The sequence below is a fragment of the Pongo abelii genome, chromosome 22 (genome assembly GCF_028885655.2).
Source record: "Pongo abelii isolate AG06213 chromosome 22, NHGRI_mPonAbe1-v2.0_pri, whole genome shotgun sequence".
NCBI classification, from domain to species: Eukaryota; Metazoa; Chordata; class Mammalia; order Primates; family Hominidae; genus Pongo; species Pongo abelii.
Genome location: NC_072007.2, coordinates 42,539,513 through 42,554,854, shown reverse-complemented (window position 1 = coordinate 42,554,854; position 15,342 = coordinate 42,539,513). Strand labels below are relative to the sequence as shown.

Sequence of the window (15,342 nt, the reverse complement as noted above, 5' to 3'; positions counted from 1 at the left end):
CTCCTGCTAGTAATCTCAGCACTTTGGGAGGCCAAGATGGAGGATTGCTTGAGGCTAGGAGTTTGAGACCAGCCTGGGCAACTTAGCAAGACTATTTCTACTATAAAACTAAAGAAAGTACAGAAGCTTATAAAAGCCCATAGACACTTAATATATAATCAGTGGCATACTATCCAGCTAATCACATCATCAGTGAGAATTCATTACTTAATCAGATGGTGATCCATTTTATTCTTTGTTCCACATGTTGCTGTAATAATTAACAGTGTCTCAGTATCTGTAAGTAAACAATGATGTAGTCTGTAATCTGTGAGTCTTGGGTAGCTCCCTTTTGCTTGATAGCAGGAATGGATATTTAGTGATTACAAGTGTTTCACGTACTGAGTAGGAGTTATAATACTTTTGCAATAAAAATCCTTTGTGGTGTATGTTTTACTACTGTGATCACTACTAGATTTAAATCTCCAGTTATCATTTTGCTATGTGTTGGAATGGTAATTTTAGTATATTTATAGAATGGTAAATTTGGATGGGTCCGTTCAACAAGGTGTTTGGGAGACACTGGATTCTAAGCCAGGTTTTAAGGAGACATGAATAGGCTTTGGGTGAGGGTATATTCAAGTGTGTGGAACCTGAGTTGAGAGGTAACTAGAATGAAGGAACAATTACATGGATTGTCATCTAACTTTAGAGAGTTTTCTTTTTATTAAGCCAAACAGTATTACCTTCCACTAGAGCAGAGTTTGGTAAACTCTGGCCCATGGGGCGGGCACCCATTTGTGAATACGAGTTTATTGGAACACAGGTTATTCAGTTAGTATTGTCTATAGGTGCTTCCGTTTTACAATGGCAGAGGTGAGTAGTGACAGACACCATATAGCTGGCGAGCCTAAAATATTTATTCTCCACTTTGTTACATTAGTACCAGATTGAGGAATTTATATTCTAGAAAAACACCACCTCAATATCCTCTCTTGTCACTTTTTTGTATGTCCCTTGTCATCTGACACTTAAGGCATCGTGGCCTGGAGATGACTGTCTTTACATTTTTATTGTAAATATCTTTCTATCATTTTTTCCTATCCTTTATGTATGACCTAGTGTGGTGAGAATAGCATACTTTAGAAACTGAAGTGTTTATGGATTTTAACAGTGAGATTTTTATTATAAAGAGTTGCTGCTTCATTTTCTAAAGCAAGACATTTCTTTATTGCAGCATCCTTGAGACTTTGTGCTGCACGGGGTGCTCACTCAATCTTGGCTACGTGTACAGATGCACACCCAAGAATCTTGATTACAAGAGAGACTTGTTTTGCCTCAGTGTTGAAGCCATTGAAAGGTAAGTTTGATATATAAATGTTTACCTCACAACTGGTGTTTCAGAAAGTTAAGTCTGCAGAGAAATTGGCACGGAAGTGTCAGAACTAAATACTGTTTGGTTAAATATATTTTCAATACAAAAAATTAGCCTGGCGAGGTGGCGGGCGCCTGTAGTCCCAGCTACTCAGGAGGCTGAGGCAGGAGAATGGCGTGAACCCCAGGGGGCGGAGCCTGCAGTGAGCTGAGATCGCGCCACTGCACTCCAGCCTGGGCGATAGCGAGCCTCCGTCTCAAAAAAAAAAAAAAACAAAACAATAAATATATTTTCAAGTAATGATTTCTAACAAGCCAGTAATTTTTTATTTTTATTTTATTTTTTTGCTTTAACCTACTTCTTTCTTTGGTATTGGAAAAGTCAGACACTCTAAATTGTAGGAGAAAACACTATGAGAAATTTTTTTGTAATAAAAGTATATTCAGTTGTTTTTAAAAATTGAACATAGTTCAGTAGGAAATTGCCCCCCGCCCCCAGCTTTTTATTTTTATGTATTTTAAAACTTATTTTTTTAAGATACGGGGTCTCACTCTGTCGCCCAGGCTGGAGTGCAGTGCTGTGGTCATAGCTTTCTGCATCCTTGAACTCCTGGGCTCCAGCGATCCTCCTGCCTCAGCCTCCCAAGTAGCTAAGACTACAGGCATATTGCCCGGGGTCTTGTGTTGCCCAGGCTGGTTTCAAACTCCTAGCCTCAGATGATCCTTCTGTCTCAGCCTCCTGAATAGCTGGGAACAAGTGCACACCACCACACCCAGCTCGTATTTTAACGTTGTACCGTACTTCAGTTATGTTTTAGGGTCCTCTGAAAAGCAAATTGTGTCAGAAGATAAAGAGCTTTTTAATCTTGAAAGCAGAGTTGAAATAGAAAAGTCTCTAACACAGGTAATTTTATTCTGTACATTTTATATCTTTGTATGAACAATTTGTCAGTGAATAAGTGCTCCCCCACAAACGATAATTCTCATAATGTCATCTGTTTTGATCGCAGGAAGAGTGTGCTTATTTCATTTCAGTTGTTAGTAAAGTTGATTTTTGGGGAACTCGAAGCTAAAGCTTAATCAACAAAATAAGGAAGACATTTCATGTCAAAATCAAAACTATATATTCGAATACTGCAAAGCTAGAAATACATCTTTGATTCAAATCAATATTTCGTTTGATTCAATTCTTGTGGTATAAATAGCCTTGTTGTTGGATGTTAACATTTTCTCATTGCCAGATAGGTGAGATGGTGATGACTGTATAAAAGAGATGTAGATTATAGGTTGAGAACTACTGTTGATAGAATTATGCTTTATTTTAAAAAATTTATGCCTCTAAATAGTTTTGTTAAACACTATCTACCATGTAATGTATGACATATCCAAAATTGCATTAAGTGTATATCTTAATTATATTTAACCATGTATAATTTTTAATTATATGTGTGTTTCTTTATTTTTTTATTTTTTCAATTCAATAGATGGAAGATGTCTTGAAAGCATTACAAATACAGCTGTGGGAGGCCGAATCCAAATTGTCCTCTGCCACTTGTAAAAGCTGAACTCTAGGCTGTGTCCTCCATTCTGCCCCCGCCCTTCCTCCCCTTATTTGTTAAATGAAGCAACATAGTGAGACGTCGTCTCTACAAAAAAAAAAAAAAAAAAAAATTCGCCAGGCATGCGAAACGCTGAGGTGGGAGGATCAGATGAGCTTGGGAGGTCGAGGCTGCAGTGAGCCTTGATCATGCCACTACTGCGTTCTAGCCTGGGCGACAGAGTGAGACCTTGTTTCAAAAAAAAAAAAAAAAAAAAACCAAAATTGTAGAATTACTCTTATAGCTATATTTTATGGTAAAGAAGTGATTGTTTCTCAAAATCCCATTTTAAAGCCATTTTATGGTACTTGTTGGAATTGGGACTTAGGAGTTTTGATTTTGATAAGAAACTGGGATGATTTTCTGAACTTTTTTTCCTCTGTATCACATTTATTTACTATTTTTAAAAACTTTATTTGACCTTTAACACTTGGGACGATATTTATTATAAATGATAAGAAAAATCTTAGAGGTTTGTCTACCCACAGTGTCATGGAATCTTCTCTGATAACTAATGCATAAAGTTCCCTGGAGAAATTGGTCAGAATGATCTGTCAGAACCATTTGAAAACTTGCTCAAGAGCAGTTGCATATATATAGTAGGGTTTTACTTTTTCCTGTTTATGTACTACTATGTGCTTAAAAAACCTGGAGGAATACTTACCAAAGAGGAATAACCATCTCTGAGAGTGGGATTCTGGGGGAATTTTTGTTTTTTCTGTTTTCTATAATGTGAAACTTTTGTAGTATGTATTTTTATAATTGAAGAGAATAAAGACTAAAACAAAGTGCTTTAAGATTGATTTTTACAAACTGAATTGTATTTAACTGAGATCGGAAATCCTGGTGCTGTGAAATCCACACATTACTGAGCATGGCAGTGTGGAAGGCCTGCTCAGGAATATAAAGGTAACCCCAAATTTCCCCAGACCCCTTTGTTTCTGGGTGCGAGTGAGGTCACGGAACAGTACTCAGTGGTATGAGTAACTCACTCAGCGTCTGCTCAGAAGTTCCCTGATTATTTGTGAGAATACTAAAGTTCTCAGAGTAAAAGGTCCTAAGTCGCATTGACTGGATCATGCAGGATTCTTGTGTTCTTTTTGAGAGATTGTCGACAACCTCAGTTAATGTTGAGTGAGTCCTCTAGGTGTTCTCTCTCGCAGACTCCTCTCTCACTAACAGACTATGGTGCTGTGGAAGCAAATGTCAACACCCGCTGGCAACAAGGCAACATCCAGCTGCAGTAAGCTTGATGTAGTCCCAGGTGTCTGTCCTCTTAGGTGCTTTGGTGGCACCTTGTGTGAAAATGCATTCCAAACAGATGAGAAAGTATTTTAGCCACAAGCCTCAGCTAACTCTCTGGTTGTGCAGGTTACAGAGTACTCCAGCAAGCATTTTCAGATTCCATTCCAAAGCCATAGGCAATTTGGCTCCCCGATTCGTTATACCCTGTTCATACTAGGGAAGGAAGGGGCTGTACAATATTTGTAGCCAGTTCACTCATCTTGAAAACTCATTTCACCAATGAAAAGTAATTTCTAATATCCTGGTGCTAATTAAGATTCTGTTACAGATCAGAAGATAAATGTAGCTCATGCCTTAGTGGCTGCCTCTAGAGTGGGCCTTTGATTACCTTTCCATCCCTGCACGTGTGTTCCTGTTAGGGTTCTTCACATGAAGTTAGCGAGGCTCCCCTGGGCTGCAGACAGAAGCCAGCACACATTTGTATTACATGGTCTCCACTGAAGCATCTAAAAGTCAATCCAGGAAACACTGTGTTTCATAAGACAGTCTTCATCTTTGGCCTCAACCTGTGGCATCCCTGAAGGGGTGGCCTTGCCATCACAGTGAGAGGGACTTCCAAGGCTGGGGTCCAGGTGGGAGTGCTGCATCCTGTCTGTGCTGCACAGTGACACTGGCAGGAGAGGGGACTTCCCCTGTTGTGGGCCACCCTGTCCTGGGCCACCTGTTTCTCTGAAGCCTGGTGGTATGGCTTTTCTGGCTTTCTGTGAGGTCTCATCAGAACGTGTGTGTGTCTGTGTTTAACTTGTCCCATATATCCACCTGCTAAAACCTACTACTTGAGGCAACAAGTTTTTGTTTCTTATCATTGGAAAACCCAGTGTGTGGTCATTTCTGGTAAATGAGCCCCGGGGAAGCACTGCCTGTGAGCAGGAGTAAGGGTCCAGAAGCAGGAGACGCATGTCCCAGCCCAAACCACATGGGACCCAGCAGAGGCTTCAGACATCTTCCCAGAAGTTATTCGTTCGGCCATTCTCATAAAGGGCACTCCCTAGTTCTTTAGGGAGCAGATATGGAAACTGATTGCAGAACCTGGTATGCGGCCTTTAAAGATTGTTGTAACTGGGTGTTTGTAGAACATTGTGCATGGTTTTCATCCCGGAGTGTCGGTGCTGTCCTCGGCAAGTTCTCCAGTCATGCTCATACATTTCCAAGCTAAAGAGTCCACTGGAGGCATCATTCTGTGTAGCATCGATGCCTGAATGGCATGTGTCCTACCCGGATGATTCTAGTCAAGCATGGGACACGCTCAAGACCAGGAGAGGGACCCCTTGCAGAATCAGATCTAGGTTTTCAGTAGGAACTTCTTGAACCAAGGAGCCATGAGCAAAGCTTCCCCCAGCTTGTTTTTGAAGGAGGGTCTTGGGGGTAGCAACCAGAAATCCAGGGTCAAAGTCCCAGTTTAACTGCTTTATTAGCCATGTGATCAGGGACAAATCATGTAATCATCTGTTTTTGCATCCGTATAATGCAAGTATAATAACCTGTCTTCCCTGCGTCAAGGATGATCAAATTAGATAATGCATATGACACTACTTTGAAAGCAGTAAAACATCATAAAAATAAAGGATAAAGATTTAGCCTTATTTAAATAAAGTCAATCTGATTCAGTCTTGTAGACAATCTATTTGTAAGATTCTAATGACATAATCTGAAATGCTATATATTTTTCTAAACTATATAACATTTATTGGCTTTATTTTTTTCCCAGTTGTAAACATTCCACAAAATTTGAAAAATAGAAAAAAGCACAAAGAAGAAAATAAAGCACATAATCTTACAATTGATAATTACTCACATTTTGGGGTATATCCTTCTAGTCATTTTTATATGCAAATTTGGGGTCATACTGGTCACACTATTTTCACTTAAAATATTTCCTAAAAATATTTCTATGTAATCGAATATTATTTTATAACCTGAGTTTTAATGATCACCTAGGATGAGAACCATATTTAAAAGCTTGTTTAAATGTGATTATACAGTATGAAATTCACACTTTTTAGTGGTTTATTTGACAACTGAGTTTACTAACCAAATAAAAGGGCATGAAAGAAATCTTAGACCACTCACCTCTTTGTCTAGCTCCAGTGGTGTGCAGGGGAGAGCCAATTATTAAATTTTCAGGAATTTTGTCAGCTGGTCATTAAACTGTTGGTAGCTTGAAATTGGCCATGATGGGGATATTTACACCTGAGAAATCAGAAAGTGCTAAAAAAAAAAAAATGAAGGCTTCCCCCACCCCTGCTGGGTTTGCAGCATATTGCTGTGTATTCCTTTTATACTGTTTGACTTAAAGTTGAAAAGAGAAAGTGACTTCTCTTTTCAACACCCGAAAGAACAAGTCCTAACATCTTTTCGTTTAGTACGTCTAAAATGAAACTCATTTTTTTTAAAGTTAGCCATGTCTGGAAATATGATTTTATTTATTTTGAGACAAAGTCTCACTCCGTTATCTAGGCTGGAGTGCAGTGGCACAATCTGGGCTCACTGCAACCTCTGCCTCCTGGGTTCAAGCGGTTCTTGGGCCTCAGCCTCCCAAGTAGCTGGGACTACAGGCGTGTGCCACCACGCCAGGCTAATTCTTGTATTTTTATAATAGTAGAGACAGGGTTTCACCATGTTGGCCAGCCAGGCTGGTCTCAAACTCCGGGCCTCAAGTGACCTGCCTGCCTCAGCCTGCCAAAGTGCTGGGATTACAGGCGTGAGCCACTGTGCCCAGTCTCATTCTAAGACTTTAGGGATTACAGCCACATTCTCTACCTCTCCTGGAGAAAACCCAAAATACCTGAAACAAATGACTTCAAATTTTATATAAGTAGTTGATGTTATGTACATCTATTTTGCTCTCCCCAGATAGGATAAATAACTGGGCAGTTGCTTGCCAGTGAACACCCAGAGACAGTTTGTTGGCAATCACTTTTGAACTAAGGGAGAATAACTTATTTTTTGATCTAACCTGACATATTTCGGGTATTGATCATTAAATTTTTTAGTGAGAGCTGAGTTCTATCTGTAGGCTAATTCATTATTTAGGCAGCTAATCATGAGGGCACGAGTGCAGTCATGGCCAGTCTATAGAGTTGTAGTTTCTTTGGGATAGTCATACCTGTTTAAATCCCAGTGATAAGCTCGAAGGTAGAGAAGGGAGGGGAGGATGGGATGAGGAATGGATGTGCTGGGGCCCAGAGTTTTATTGGCCTAAATATGATTTCAAATAGAACTGGCCTCATTTCATTCAAGTTGGCTCTGCCGACCTCTGCTAATTAGCTTAACAAAATTAAATGAACTCTATAACTCTTTTTTTCCCTGAACAATTACCACCATGGTTTTTAGTTCTTCTCTATCTAATTTTAAGGCAGAGATGGACAAGGTGATCCTTCAAGGGCTCTTCAACCTTCTAATTCACGTAACCCTGAAAGGAAATGAGAAATGTTGAAAGGGGGGAAGTGAGACCATGAACCAACTGTGTGGATCTGAGAAAATGAGATAATTTAGGTCTCTCCAGGATGTCGTCACTTTCATGTTTCTCTCCGTTAACCGTTGTCCACCCTTACTAGGAGCTGCGGGGCTTGTCATTTTGGGGGCTTCTTGAGAACAGTAGAAATTTTGAGAAAGTAAAACGTGTTTGATTGCATAACATTTTCCAAACCAAAAAGAAGAGCATGTAGCCATTTTGAGGAGAAACCTTAGGAAGCCTTCCAAGGGTTTTTCCCAAAACAGGACAGCTGCTTTTTGACTGTCACAACTGCTTCCCTAGGGATGGCTTTTCTTTTCTAAGATAGCACTTAACAATCATTTAGGAGGTGCCGAGCACTGTGCTTGGGGCTCCATGTATGTTACTACCTCATTCTCACAGAACCCTCTTCTGTAGGAAGCATCATACCCATTTTACACATGCAGAAACTGAGGCTCAGAGACTTTGAATTGCCTGAAGACCCACTTGGCTAATAAGCAGACCTAGTGCCTTCCTTCTGTGCATGGCTGTCTTCTTCCCTCACTCTGAGCTTGCTTTTTAGCAGTAAAACACATAAAGGGACATTGCGTCAGTTAATGTAGTATTAGCAATCTTAGCATCTAGAAGGGTTTAGAAATCCTGAGCTGCTCTCTTTTTCTTCTGTAGAACACAGTGAACTCAGCATGAGTTCCTTTCCCTGCAGTTGTCCCTCCTTTGAGATTCTCTGGCTACCAGATCCCCTAGCCCCTCTTCTGCCCACAGGTGCCGTCTGGCCTCTCTTTCAAGCTCTCACCTCTTCATGTGTCTTCTTGGCTGTGTCGTGTGCCACCTCCTTTGAGTCATTTATTTTACTTTATTGCGGTTATCATTGTTGGGCATTATATTTTACATTTGTTTGTTGGTTTAATGTCTGTCCTGCCATTGGAGTGTTAGCTCCACGAGGGCAGGGATTTTATCCGTCTCATGGCCTGGGCTAAAAAGAATGCAGCCCTGTAATACATGCTCATTCCATCTTCAGTGGAACAAATGAATGTTGCTGCATCGACCATCTGTTTACTCACAGCTTCATTCTCTAACCACTCTATTGATTCTTTATCTTGACCCGCAAGCATACCTAGGTCTCATCTTGGTGACAAAGAGCCCTCCCGTAGCCCAGGCACCTCGCTGAACTGCTCTCTTATTTTTAACCGCACTGACTTTGCCCACTCAACACTTCAACTCTGGGCTTTTGGTCGTCGCTCCAGGCATTTTGCTGAAACCACTCTCTTGAAGGCTGCCAGTGAGTTCCTACAAAGTGTTACTGTCTGTCTGAAATCCCTAAAATTTCCAACAATTTAAAATTGTCCTCCCCTTTAACATTTTCTTCTTGATTGCCCGCATTTCTGAGTGAGGCATAATGACGTATGCAGGGGCTGGATGCCATGGGGCCTGGGGTTTGTGGTAAAATGTTGGTAAAGTAACCACACAGCAGAAGGGATAGTATGGCCCTCATCTTAATCTCTGCTGATTATTTATGAATGGGCATGGGTGGGGGTTCATTATATCTGCACTTTTGAGTGTGTGTGGTTTATCTTAGATCGTCTCACTCTGTCGCCCAGGCTGGAGTGCAGTGGTGCCATCTCGGCTCACTGCAACCTTCGCCTCTGGGTTCAAGTGATTCTCCTGTCTCAGCCTCCCAAGTAGCTGCGATTACAAGCATATGCCACCACGCCCAGCTAATTTTTGTATTTTTAGTAGGGATGGGGTTTCCCCATGTTGGCCAGGCTGGTCTCGAACTTATGACCTCAGGTGATCCTCCCACCTTGGCCTCCCAAAGTGCTGGGATTACAGGCATGAGCCACCGCACCTGGCCTGTGTATTGTTTGACAATTTTTATGAAACCAAAAACAAACAAGTTTGCTTTCATCCTTGGGCATGGATGGCGTCCGACTTGCCTGGTGGCCTCCTGCCTCCTTGCTGCTGCTTTGCCGGAGTTCATCTTCCTCCTGCTTCTCCCGAGGTCTGCCTTTGCCCTCATTTCTCTCTCTGCAGTCTCTCTTGGATACTTCTGTCCTGCCAGGATTTCAGTGATCATTCCTGTGTCTCTAATTCCCACAGCCCTCAATTGTCTCCCCGGGTCCCTGGTCCTGAGTTTCTAATGATCTGCAGACATCCCCTGAATATGCCCTGTGTACTCTCTGTGTCTCACACCTGACCCTTTTCTATATATACAGTTCTTGCTTGTCCTTCAAGATCTTGCTTGAGTGCCACTTCCTCCAGGAAGCCCTTGCTGATTTCTCAGCCAGATGTCATTTCTCCCACTTCATTATTCTTAAATGACTTCAGCATGGTCTGACCTTATTACTTAGATTTTGTATTCTAGTTTTGTGGGAACTGTTCCTGGAATACTAGGGTTGTGTTTTCCAGAGATCCAACATCTTGTGGGACCTTGTACACTGGAGGCAATTCATACTTTGTAGACCAGTTATGATGGTAAATGGAAAAATCTGAAAAAAAAATAAGCTGAGAAAAATGGTTCCGCCAAAGTATTCAAAAATTGCTTTTCATATTTCAGAATTGACATATAAGAGTAAAAAGAAAGTAACCCAAACTGCAGTGGTGCTGTGGGGCTAGCATAAAATGTTAATCAGGTAAATAGGAACTCAAGGGAAATTTACCAAATTGAGCTCATTTACATGTGTAATTACCCATCTGTGATCATTCTACTGTTGTATTTATTGTGTCTTTCTCCTCCCACACTGGGTTAAAAATACTTTGTATTAAAGATTTTCTTCATAACCAAATACAATGAATTCTTGGGATTGGGGGTGGGATGGGGTGTGAATGCCACTCTGACACTGGAAACAAGATGCCGGAGTGGGCCTCAGTGTGCGCTGTCTGGGTGCGAGGGAGAATCCCAGCAGATACACATTAACGCCACCTTCAGACATGCACATCCCAAGAGGAGACTTGGAGGCAATGGCATTGAAAACCACCTGCTGCTTTCAGTGATCAAGAAAGAAACCTGTGGCTTTCATGAATGCAGAATCCATAAGACACAGTCAGATGCTGGCCTGGAATGGTTGCTTCCTGCAGTAGGAAGGTCCAGAGTAGGCTAGGAAGGTGTCAGGGAGTGGGCTGTCTCCTCACAGGACACTCTTTCTTAGGGGGAAATGATGACCTCGAGCTGAGGTAAGGAGGCCCTTGAGCTTGAAGATGTGAAAGAAAAGTGGCTCCCCAGCCTTCTCAGTGCTTGGGTGTGGGAAAGAATTGTAACCCCTGGGAGGCCAAGGCGAGGCAGAGAATGCCCTCTAGAGGCCTGCGGTCCTGGAGTGAGGAGGCCCTGATAGAGGAGACCTGGCCAACCCTTCCCTCGAGCCCCTGGCCACTTTCAGGGTGGGCATTGCCTGAGGCTTGTCAGAAATGCAGACCCTGGCTGGGCACGGTGGCTCCCACCTGAAATCCTGGCACTTTGGGAGGCCGAGGCAGGAGGATTGCTTGAGTCTAGGAGTTCGAGACCAGCCTGGGCGACATAGCAAGACCAGCAAGACTCTACGAAAAAATAAAAAAGTTAGCAGGTGTGGTAGCATGCACTTGCAGTCCCAGCTACCCTGGAGGCTGAAGTGAGGACTGCTTGAGCCTGGGAGGTCGAGGCTGCAGTGAGCCGTTATCTCGCCACTGCACTCCGTCCTGGGCAACAGGCCTATCTCTAAGTAAGTAAGTAAGTAAATAAATAAAATGCAGACCCTCACGCCTCATCCAGGCCTGCTGAACCAAACCTGTGCTGCTGCAACAAGATGCTATGTGGTCCCCAGGCACGTTCAAGTGTGACATGAGCTGGCTTAGGGGACAGTTCTTCCCAGCTTTCTTGAATAAAATGGTTCTTTTATATGTTGGTGCGTTTTGGTGTGATTACTACTTTTGCTGAGTACCGTAGTCATTTTTTCAGTGTCACTGTTTGACACGCTGTAAAGTAGGTTAGTATCACTCTCAGGCTGTGAGTCGGACGTTTTTGTTTTGTTTCCCCAATCAGGCCACAAGGGGCCGCATTTCACCATGTAAACATTCATCGTGTCCAGCCTGTTCACAACCACAGTGGGAAGCTCAGTAGCTGCAGGAGGCCCTGTCCAACAGGAAGGTTGCCTCATTGCAACCTGACTTTATCCCTTCACTCTTGTAACCAAGATTCTTAATTAAAATAAAATAATAGTCAAGGACCCCCCGTCCCCGATGCATCCCCCATCAGACTGCTAACAGCTTTTTCGGTATTCGTCCCTAAAATTGCTTACATCTACACTCGCACAGGATTTTCCCCAAGGCACTAGCATTCTACACTGGAAGTTAAATATGTTTTCTCTTTCAGTTGTTTTCTGTTTTCATGACTCAGATTTGTTACTAAATCCCCTCCCCCAATGCTTTCTGAGTCCTTAATGCTGTGTTTGCCAGCTCGGTTTGGAGTTGCCAGCTGAGAGGTGGCAGTCTTCCGGAATAAGTACATTTCTGATCACCTTGCTAATGTGTCTGACTCACACGAGACTTGGCAGGAACCCTCCATCTGTATTAATGCTATAGATTCCTTTGGAAAGATTAAGGAACAGTGCTATCTTGTTATGGGTCAAGACATCCAAAGCACGTTATTTAGATGACAACATTGTCCAAAGCTTTAAAGTGAACTCAGGCAACTACATTTTATGCCAGACTTCCATTTGCTGAAACAGATTAAAAAAAAATACTCATGCATTAAACTGATTATACTCCACAGAATGTAGCAGAGGCAAAGTGGTAGTTCTGTGAGATTCCAGCACACTGGGAGTCCTGGAGCCTTGGGGTCTGTGTCCTACTGAGCCTCTAACAACTGGAGCAATTTCACATCCCTGGCGTCCATCTCCCAGGCTAGGTTTCCTCATCTGTAGAAAGAAGGGGTTGGATTAGGATGCTCCGTAGGTTTCCTTTTAAAAGTAATCTAAAAAAGCAATCAGAAATGTTTTGTTATTTTAATTATTGATTTGAAATGGAAACCTTGATTAATAGCTGATAGAGGCTCATCTAAAGCATCTGTAATCTGATGGACATTGACAATATTCTGCCCATTAGAGAACCAAGACCACAAAAGAAGCTTAGAATAGAAGAGCCGCCCACATTTGCTGCTGCTGTGTAATGAACAGTTGTAGGTGGCACCAGGTGCATGTCTTAAAGAAATTCTTGAATCAGCTCATGAAATTCTGAACTGGATTAAAACACGGGCATGTGAACATTTTATTTAACAGCATCTCTGGCTGCCAACATTTCATCAAGAATCTTCATTATTAAAGTGCACTGGTTATTTCTTTTGCCATCATTTGAGTTACTCTCTGTGAAGAAGACAGATGTCTTGCTATAGTCATTTCACTTGCTCAAGTTCCCCTGTCCTCTCTCCTCAATCGCTATGTCCCCCTTAGCGAAGCCATAACCAATCAAAACTTAAGTGAGTCAGCTTTGGATGTCAGCCATAGAGCAGGCGAGCCAAGTCCCGTGATGCCAGCCCCTGGACAGAGTTTCCAAGGCAACGACTGCTGTGTTTCTCTCCACTCTGAAGGAAAACCTGGGAGAATCCAGTCCTGATGTGGCTGTTAAGGGAGCCAGGGTGGGGGAAAACAATCTGTGAATGAGCAGACTTTTGTTCTAGCCTGTTTTTTTTTTTTTTTTTCTCTGTAAGAATGAGTCTTATTCACATGCATTTTTCTGTAGCTCTGAAATGAGGATTTGAATTGAACTGTTTGAGATGGGTGGTTAAAAGAAAATATACACAGATCATCAGTCTGAGAAGCACTAGATGATCATCCAGATTAAGAAGTAATAAAGTCAGAATTCTCACAGGAACAAGAGATCATTTTTGTCACTGAGTACAAGAAAGATCAGCATGAGCCAAGACACAGAGGCCGAAAAAGGGGCAAGGGACAGTCCCCACTGAGAACAGCTTCCATCTTCAATGTTTTTCTCATCATTAGTAGGACTATAAAAATTATTGTCCAAATCAGGGCACATTTGCGAAAGAGGGAACATCTAATAATTAAGTCGGGATGACAGATGTCAACTGTCCTGGGAAAACCAGCACTTGTGTCACTGTACTTTGTGTGCCTCCCGGTAGAGAGCCATTGAACAAAGGTGGCCTCAGCTACCGGAGTGTGAAAGCCACGAGGCTCAAATGAGAGAGGAGGAGGCCAAGTCATCCGATGAAACTGAGTTAGGTGGGAATGGAGTAGAGAAATGAAAGAAATGTGGACAGGTTTGAACAGCAGCTCAGGGAAATCTGATGATAGATCAAGCAGAAGTAGATTAAAAAGACTTCAAGGCAATGGTGCTCTCTGAGGGAACACAATTTGGGGTGGCCTAGTCAATGGTTTTGTGATTTTGTCCAGTAAAGAGTATAGCAATTCTCTTTAGGTTTGAGCAGCAATACACGAGGTTTCTGGGGAGAACAATCCCAACATAGTAGACATGAAAAAAATGTTTAATAATGAATCTTCTGTTTCCTAAAGAAATTCACTAAAAGTAGACATCAATAAGCTTGTGAAACACGTTTGTGGTTATCCTCAAAGAAGTCAACTGAGTTTATTTACCATCCATAGCCAGTTAGGGATGAGATAAAATAGATGGAAATGACTGAACTTTTACACTATTAAATGTACTTACCCCAGGCGTAAACACGTTTGTCCTTCTTCTTTTTTTTTGGGACGGAGTCTCGCTCTGTCACCCAGGCTGGAGTGCAGTGGCGCGTTCTTGGCTCTCTGCAAGCTCTGCGTCCTGGGTTTACGCCATTCTCCTACCTCAGCCTCCCAAGTCGCTGGGACTACAGGCGCACACTGCCACGCCTGGCTAATTTTTTCTGTATTTTTAGTAGAGATGGGGTTTCACCGTGTTAGCCAGGATGGTCTCAAGCTACTGACCTCATGATCCACCCTCCTCGGCCTCCCAAAGTGCTGGGATTACAGGCGTGAGTCACCGCGCCTGGCCAAATACACATTTATTCTTTAACCAGATGGGTCTTCCTGCTGAAATAACCTTGAAACTTTAAAAGGTACCCAAGAATGCCAAGCGCGGTGGCTCACGCCCGTAATCCCAGCACTTTGGGAGGCCGAGGTGGGCAAATCACTTGAGGTCAGCAGTTCGAGACCAGCCTGGCCAACATGGTGAAATCCCATCTCTACTAAAAAAATATAAAAATTAGCCGGGCATTGTGGCACACACCTGTAATCTGAGCTACTCAGGAGGCTGAGGCAGGAGAATCGCTTGAACCCGGGAGGCGGACGTTGCAGTGAGCCAAGATTACATCACTGCACTCTAGCCTGAGCAATAGAGCAAGACTCCATCTCAAGAAAAAAAAAAAGTACCCAAGAAATGTATTTTTACCTTAGAAAAATTAGAAGATTCTACAGAAAACTGAAATGAAGACAATAAAAGCAACTATAATCCAAGTACCCATAAGTAACCACTATTGATATCTTAGGGTATATCCTTCCACATGATTTCCTATGCATTTTATTTATACATATAATTATAAAAAGGACAGCTTGCTGTGCATATTCTATATTACTATATTATGAATAGTTTGCTATATCACCAAATATACTTTTGCAACTTTGTTTCAATGACTGCATAATATTTCACAATATT

The 15,342-nt window shown here is 42.2% G+C and overlaps 1 protein-coding gene across 5 annotated transcripts in view; it reads left to right on the top strand.

The window, feature by feature from the left end:
• Positions 1 to 15,342, top strand: part of MIS18A (MIS18 kinetochore protein A) — a 184,654-nt gene that overhangs the window by 12,246 nt on the left and 157,066 nt on the right. For 4 of the 5 annotated variants that reach the window (XM_054542465.2, XM_054542466.2, XM_054542464.2 and 1 more), the window contains exon 3: positions 1,217 to 1,339. In XM_054542465.2, the coding sequence (XP_054398440.1) occupies positions 1,217 to 1,339 (123 nt within the window). Of the gene's footprint in view, positions 1 to 1,216; positions 1,340 to 2,160; positions 2,258 to 2,837; positions 3,176 to 15,342 lie in introns of those variants that run through there. The other variant, XM_002830633.4, reaches the window with a different exon arrangement.